The sequence below is a fragment of the Paralichthys olivaceus genome, chromosome 12 (genome assembly GCF_024713975.1).
Source record: "Paralichthys olivaceus isolate ysfri-2021 chromosome 12, ASM2471397v2, whole genome shotgun sequence".
Classification (NCBI taxonomy): domain Eukaryota; kingdom Metazoa; phylum Chordata; class Actinopteri; order Pleuronectiformes; family Paralichthyidae; genus Paralichthys; species Paralichthys olivaceus.
The window spans coordinates 24,912,177-24,920,616 of record NC_091104.1 but is presented as its reverse complement, the minus strand read 5'-3'; the positions used below and the strand labels follow the sequence as shown (position 1 = coordinate 24,920,616).

Below are 8,440 nucleotides of genomic sequence, written 5' to 3'. Positions count from 1 at the left end.
GAACCCTGTCTTGCTGGTTATGGTTCTTTGGGGAACTAAATTAAAAAAAATAGAGTTCTTCAAGACATGGTGCTTTGAATAACCCTTTGGAACCATTTCCAGGTTTATTTTTAAGAGTGTATCTGCTGAAGGTCAAAACATACCTGAAGCGCATGGATATACAGCAGGCTCGTTCTTTCTTCAGGATAATTCAATGCAAAATACGTGATAGAACTGGAAAAGGAGGGGAAGAGGAGGAGGGTGGTGGGGGAGTCACTGAGCACGGGGCTGAGGGAGGAGGAAGGAGGGGACACAGGCTGTGCTCCACATCTGACGTCAGGGGCTTGCTCCAAAGATAAAGCCTCATATGAAGTACAATGTGCGGTCTTTGAAGAACAGCGGCGGAGCTGCAGCGGTCCGGCGGCGCTGAGCACCAGAGGACGCACCTGATCCTCCCCCGTCCTCCCGCACAAACTCTGGAACAGTCGGCGGAGCGCAGAGGGAAGCATGAGCGCAGCGTGCCTATAGAAGACGGAGCGATAGACGGGGGGGAAAAAATGGGAATGGCGAGTGAGGATCTGCTCGTGACTCTGCAGATACTACCTGGTTTCTTTTCGAACTGTCTCTTCCTCGTCCTGTACGACTCCGTGCTGCTGGTGAAGCGCGTCGTTGCGCTGCTCAGCAGCTCCAGGTCCGGCGGCTCCGGAGAGTGGCGCCGCATGTTGACCTCCGCGGGACTCCGCTCCATCTGGAACAGTTTCCTCCTGGACGCATACAAGCAGGTGAACTTGTGTCTGTTGTTAATGCTGCTCACTGTGCCTTGATATAAGCTCCCGAGCCTCTGCGCTCCCGTCGGCATGACCTTACGACCTTTAGGACCGCATCTTCAGAAAAGCCTTGCCTCTAGTTGTTTGAAGAGCTCCAGGTTCATTTGTTTCTGCTCATACGTTCTATAAAGCCCAGCAGCCACGAGGTTTGGTTTTATCTGCTTCAGATGTATTGTCCAAAATAACATTATACAGCTCACACATGCATATAAAGAGTCTGACCTCAGAAAGTTGACTGTGACATCACAGTTCACCCCCCTCTGTGTCTCTGTGACATCACAGCTCTCCTGTCCTTGTCTCTGTGAGGTCACTGTGTCTCTGTGTTGCTCTAAACTGCTGACATCCAACAACTCGCAATTTCTGACATTCCCCAACAAATCAGCCGAGATAGCTGTGGTTACTTAGCTGTATAAATATTGCAGTAATACCTCAGCTCTTGATTCACTGATTTAAGGGGGGAAGGAGGCATACACAAAGATCACAAGCTAAGCACAGGTCTAACTTTCACCTCGTTTCCTCTTTAAAAAGGACTGGATGTTGGGAGGTATTTTTATAACAATACATTACATTACATATCATTTAGCTGAGGCTTTCATCCAAAGCGACTTCCAATAAGTGCATTCAACCATGAGGGAACAACCCCAAAACAGCAAGACTCATTTAAGTGCATTAGCTTCAATAAAGCCAAACTACTAAGTGCTACATACAAGCGCGACTTGACTTAGACCGTCTTCTTAGCCAAGGTGTAGTCGAGTAATATCACCTCAAATTGTTAGATTAACTCGAATGCTAAGTTTGTCTAGAAAGGATGTTTTCAATGATGTGACATGAGAAACTGTTTGCAACATTTCAGATCCACCACCGCTCATCACCTGCTCCTCCACTGCTACTGCTGGTCAACCATGTAGGGTGTAGTTTGATGTTAAGGGTTGCCAGATCATAGCAGTATCCCCCCTCTCTTAACCAGGATATCCATAATTTTGCAGATAATTTTAACACCTAGACATTAATATTGACATGTAAATACTCAAATATATGCCCATGATGACAACATCCTCAGACAACAACAAAAACACCTTATGTGTTGTGTCGGTTTTTCGTTCACCCAGTTTTCTCATCAGTATGTTCTTCTCCAGTATGACCCCTGTGAGTCTCCAGGAAATCAAAGTCCTACTGGTAAATCATCAGTGGCACTTAACTGCTTCCCCTTGGCAACTAGTTTATATCAAACTATGGTGGCAACATGCCAGCATTGGTAAGCATGAGATACTGAATCATTCAACCGTTGCCAAGTTTGAAGTCATAAATTGAAATACTTGAAACACTGAGGATGTATCTGCATTGCTTCAGCAGGAAGCACTAGTTCTTTCTACATATTGATTTTAATGTTTTAAACTGAATGAATCAAGAGTAAAGTTACACTTTCAAAGTGCAAATTTATATTATTAAAATGCCTCTACTTATTTTTCCATCATCTCTGTCAGTTTAGTTGAAGTGAGCTCCTTTTATGATTCTGATAAGCTGATGAAGTTGGGCGATCTCAGCACAGCCTCATGTTGCATTTATGCACTGTCACCAGTTTGGAAGAACCAAAAAACCTCTGACTCGTTTGTGTCCATACATCCTTCCAAGATGTTAGCTCCACTGCTAACCGTGTAGCTGTGCTCGATTAACAGCCTTAACGACCTGCTTTTGTTGAGTTGCTGTATTTGTTGCAGTTCGTTATCAAAAGAAACCAACAAAATGTGTATAACTCTTTTTAAATGACTCAAATAACCTTGTGTTATTATTAGATTAAATTTTATTGATGAAACTGTATTATTGAGTAGGTTGAAAAAGACTGTCACAGTCTACTTCAAGAGGAGGCTAAAGGACATTGGCCTTGGCTCCTCAGTCCCTCTACAGATGTGTGGTGCCTGCGATATCACTGTGTGGTAGTGGCTCTGCTGGAGACAGACAGGAACTGCAGCAACCATAGGTAGCAGCATAGCAACTATCAATGATATGCCAAAATAAAATTCCCCTCCACCCCATACAAGAGGCCTCACAGTAATCCACAACAATCTCTAGAAACAGATTCTGCATATGAATATACAGAATCTTTAGGCAAGGGACAAGTTTTGGGGCTTTCTGGTTTGCATTGTCTTTCTAATTGTATCTGCATTTATATGCATATAACTGTTAGTAGAGATTAGCCAAAGTTTCACTTGGATCTAAAACAACTCCAAAAAGTATTACAGTTTGTGTTTTGTCTGGAAAATCGTTTGACTTGTGTCTTATCTCTCCATTTCAACTACATTCTCATGTGTCATGTTGCGAGACTTTCTCCATCTCACTGAACAATTAGCTGCAATCAGTGCTTTTGTTTTGCATCAGGGCCTCGCCACAACTTCGGCCAATTTAGCCTTCTATTTTGTCATCCAGATATGTGCAGTCGTATTCTTAACACTACACCCAGCTCACAAACACATTTGTATATTAATTTAGTTAAAGGTACAGTGTGTAGAATTTAATGACATCGAGTGTTGAAGTTTCATGTTGCAGCGGAATACCCCTCACCTCACCCTCCTCTTCCAAACATGAAAAAGAACCTGTGGTAGCCTTTAATTGTCATAAAAACTCAAAAGGTGTTTAGTTTGTCCAGTCTGGACTAATGTAAAAAACATGGCAGCCTCTGTAGAGAGGGTCCCCTCGATGTTAATATAAAGTATTTAAATATAAAGGGTCTTTTCTGGGGTAAAGAAAACTACAATTCATACAATGTAGATGAAACGAACTAGTGAAAACATCATGAGGATTATTCTACATTACATTTCTGCAAATAGTTCCCTTTCATCTAAATCTTTCACACTGGACCTTTAATTGTGCCTTAATGGGCTCTTTTGATTTATAATCATTGCTATTGACGTGAACTAGAGCTGAGAACCTAATTTTGTTCCCTTTCACGTATCCATGTTCTGGACTGACAATAACTTTATACATCAATATCCTTAGATCTGCTTGATGTGTGCATTCAGTGAGGTAACTTTAATTCCTGTATATGTCTCTTTAGGTGAAACTTGGCTGCGAGGCACCCGACTCCAAGGTGGTGAAGGTGCCAGATGGCCCATGGTGTAGCAGCAACATCAGTAATGTGACCAATGTGCCAACTGGTGCCAGGATGCGAAATGGGGACGAGTGCCGCCTTCTGGATTTTGGCTCATCAGATCGCCCTCTGGTAGTCAACTTTGGCTCAGCCACCTGACCCCCCTTCATCAGTCACCTGCCAGCTTTTCGACAGTTGGTTGAGGACTTCAGCGATGTGGCTGACTTCCTGTTGGTGTACATTGACGAAGCTCACCCATCTGATGGCTGGGTGGCCCCCCCTATGGGCTCCTCCTCTTTCAATGTACGGAAGCACCAGAACTTGGAGGAGAGGCTTGGAGCAGCGCGCAAACTCACTGAGCACTTCTCACTGCCGCCACAGTGTCACCTGGTGGCAGACTGCATGGACAATAATGCCAATGTTGCTTACGGTGTGTCTAACGAACGAGTGTGCATAGTGCAACAGAGAAAGATTGCCTACTTGGGTGGTAAGGGGCCTTTTTTTTACAATCTGAAGGATGTGCAGAAATGGCTGGAACAGAGCTATGGTAAACGGTAGGTGTAACCAAGGACAAGTACAGAGGAGGATATTTCCCTTTTTTCAATTGGGAAATAAGATGTCATTTTGTTTTGTCCAAGCACATAAAGGCTTGAATTTGCCTTTTTTTAACTTTTGAAATAAGGCCAACTTTTCCCACACCACTTTGTTCAAACTGAGATGAACGTGTGAAAACTTGTGCCACGGTGCGTATTGATTGGAAGCCTAAGGAAAGGATGCCTCATCTGTATTTATGCCTGCTTTTGTTGCTTAATCATATTTTACATGATTTCCACTGGAAGTAAAAACCAAATAACTGAAGTAGGGAAGAATTGAAAAGTTCCTATTTTATATAAATATGCTTGTCAAAAGAATAGGTTCTTAATTAATGGATGTTTTTAATATTTGAATATCTTTTTCACTGTGGTCTATGTTCTCATGCACTATTTCAACATCTTAATTGTAAATCTAATCTCTAATCTTTATCCTAACCTCCCTACTCTCTGGATAAATGTCAATTCATACAGTATGACTTGTCCATCTGACAGATCTTTTCTTATAGTGCATATAAAAGTGTTTGCCCCACAAAAGTGTTTTATGTGTGTGATACTGAATCATTGTTGATTAAATGTGTCTTTTGTGATACAGATAGATTGAGAGAAAATTGATTAATTTGATTTAAAGCAAGTATTCACACTCTATGTGTAGCTATTGGTAGGTTCAGTCACTGCTCAATTGTCCAGTGAGACTGAACCTACCAATAGCAGTATAGTCAGTTTGTATGGAGATCACTTGAGAAACATTCCTGCTTCAAGTCAAGCTACAAAGCCCCAGCTGGTTTGAGATTTGGTTTAGCATTGCCCGCTCACAGCAAAGAGTTGCCCAGCTCAAATAGTTTGGCCAGGGGTCTTCCTGTCATGTTCTCCCCATGTAAACGTAGGTTTCACTAGGTATTCCGGCTTCCTCCCACAGTCCAAACACATGCAGATTGGAGTTAGGTTGATTGGAGACCTAATGGTTAATCTCTGTATGTTGGCCCTGTGATACATCGGTGATCTGTCCCGGGTGTACTCCGCCTTTGCCCCAATGTCAACTTGGATTGGCTTTTATACACCAAGTATAGCACTTATCCCCAAGAGGATTAGCAATATACGGTAGATAATGACTGGATGAAAGTTATTATCTCTGTAGCTTTGTTGACATGCTTGGGTGTTATTGCCTTGCAAGCAAAGAAAAGTTTAACTTAATTCATTTCTACTGGACTTCACCTCCAGCCTATTCTTCTCTTTCTATATTTCTAAATGATTTGGTCCTAGATGTTGATGGATGGTCCCTCCCTCTCTCCCTCCCCATCCTCCCCAGTGTTTGACTCACCAGAAGTTGGTTTTATAATATTAAGTCAGGTAAAACCCCCGACTTAATTCAGGTGATTTCCATTTCTCTGATTTTGTGGCTTCTAAAACCAATAGGCTGCACCTCTCATGTTTTAGTTATGTCATATTAAAGAGTATGAATACTTGTATGTATGTATTTTGGTTTTTCTTTTATTGTAATTAATTCAAATTTAATTTATTTTTTTCTGTGCCACCTCAGTCAGTGTCTAAAAAGCCACATTAAACCTACTATGATTCAGTGTTGTGAAACAATAAAACAAGTATTCTTCCCAGGCACACTGAATTAGTCCACACGAATGTTTGGTAACATCATGTCCTGAACATTGAAGTGAAATGTATAGAAATCCTTTGCCTCTGCATGTAATCATGGAAGACTTTACCATGTGTTGACTAAATTAGATTTAGAAGTAAACACTTTTTCTGCCTGGTTTTTGTTTTCAGCACAGGCATGGTAGGGAAATCTGACACCAGTCAACAGGGTTTCATCCTGCGTGTGGTTAGGTTGAGGCTGCGGAACGCTTTGGATTAGGTGAGGGAAAGATGAGGATTTTGTTTAAACATTGAGGAAACAAGCTCCATCAAATCGGCATTGACCCTCCCCACCAGAAATTTCCCCCAAAAAACATTATTCACAATAATTGATCAGCACTGTCAGCTGCTTGTCGATCCACCACAGACACATGTCCAAACTCTACATGAATTGGCCATGCACACATACATTTTCAAGCTTCACCCAAGCCAACATTGGCCGTTCTGTAATCTGGTTATCAACTGGCTGTGACAACCGAATAATATTCAACAAGGTGAAATGACTAGGATAGCATTAGAGAAAACGTATTATAATAAGCATATAAATAAATGCAAAAAGTAATGATTGCCTGTTTGTAATATGTGAGACGAATGATGAAGAAATTTATCTTGAGATGTGATACGAGAGGTTTGACCTGTAATCAATGGGAATATTATACAGTGCATATTATTTTCCTCACAAAAGACAACACAGGGTTTTGTTTCCAGTTGTCATCTGTTTCCTTGTGTTGGTCTGAGCTGCAGTGACAGAATAAGAAAGTAAAAACATCAACACTGTGAGGAAATCTGTGAGGTGTAAAATAATCTTTGCACAATTAAAAGGGAGCTATAATCATCATTACACAGTAATTCCATGGGGTAAACTGTCTGTTCATTTGTTACAAGCTCTGTTTTAAAACCACAGTGGACTCAAAAAGCCGAGAACAGCAAAACAATTACACTGCTGAACACTAGTAATCTCTCTCACTGTCAATTTACTGTTAACTCTTTCGTCCCTGTCAGGACCCTGTAGTAAAGGTGAATGGGGTTTTTTCTGGTTAGGATCTGACCATAGTTTTGCTGTTAACAGGTTTTGATCTGACCCTCTGAAGTGGCTGCTCCACAGCAGATTAGCTGTGCAGTTACCATGGTGATTCACAGTCAAAAGCAGCTTCGTGATAATCGAAAATCTGAGCTAAACCCAGAGATTACAAGAGTAGCCCAGAGAGGGATAACCGTCTAATCCCGTTTTGTGATGCAGGCCCCTAGTCCAAAAATGACTTCAGGACAAATATAGACAGGAGGCAAATGCTGGTGGTAGCTTAATGGTTCAACAATTGAGAGTTGAAGTGTAAAAGTATGTTGTAGAAACTCATCTTAAAAATAATTAAATTGAATTCCCGCACATGGGCAAGGATCGCCTCAGTTTATTTGTTCACTTCACTGTCTGCACTTGCCTTAGAAAGACACAGATCAGGACCCAGAGCCAGTTACTATGTTGTTAGAAACTGCGTGGACCTGTTAACCTGTATGATTCGCTTTCAAATGTCTTTGAAAAACTGAACAAACATTTTATGTATTCTTCTACACAGATTTGAATGATTTGGATTCTGATGACACGAAAGCACTAAATGTTCTTAAACATTGAAATATTCTAAACATGTTAAGGTTGACTGTTGGAGGTCTGTTAAGTGCGTGTGGTTATGTATGGTTGAGATGGGTACAGAATGTGTGAAGCTCTGTCAGTCAGTGTGTAGCGTCGAACCTCCATTGGAAGCACAGATGCTTTGTTCTGGTCTCAGAGACGTAGGTGTGCAAATGAAAACCTTTGGCGAAAGAGTCGACGACTCAGCCTCTGGTTGGATGTGAACTGCACCTGGTCAATGAGACACAGAACCATTGCATCTGCTTTCACTGTCAGTGTGCTACAGTGTATAACTACATCTCTGTAAGTGATACACATAGAACTGAAAACTTCTGTTTTTTCATTCCTGCTTAGTGCAATGTTTTGTTTTTCTAGAATGTGAAATGAGAGAAATAAAAGCAGTGTGTGCTGCCAAAACTGTTTCGCATGTTGTCTTTTTATACCAAAGAGATCTTGAATGTCAGAAACAATAGTATTCGCTTCCAGGGCACAATAGAGAACAAATTCCTCCAGCAAATCATAAAACTCTTGTATACCATTGCTGTCCTTACAAAATATACCAGGCAAGATATGGTGAAAATGTGGATATTTCCTGAATCTCCTTCAGTTATGATACATGCACTGAAAGCAATGAGCATAAGCAGCAGGGAGGAATATGCAAACTTTGTTTTAGCATGTACACACA

General features: G+C 41.4%; 1 protein-coding gene across 1 annotated transcript; it reads left to right on the top strand.

Annotated features, from left to right (window-relative positions):
• Window positions 1-289: 289 nt before the first annotated feature.
• Window positions 290-8,175, top strand: dio2 (iodothyronine deiodinase 2). The gene is made up of 2 exons (XM_020084559.2): window positions 290-761; window positions 3,859-8,175. The coding sequence occupies exons 1-2, from the start codon at window positions 537-539 to the stop codon at window positions 4,447-4,449; spliced, it is 816 nt and encodes a 271-aa protein (XP_019940118.1). The 5' UTR covers window positions 290-536; the 3' UTR covers window positions 4,450-8,175.
• Window positions 8,176-8,440: the final 265 nt, after the last annotated feature.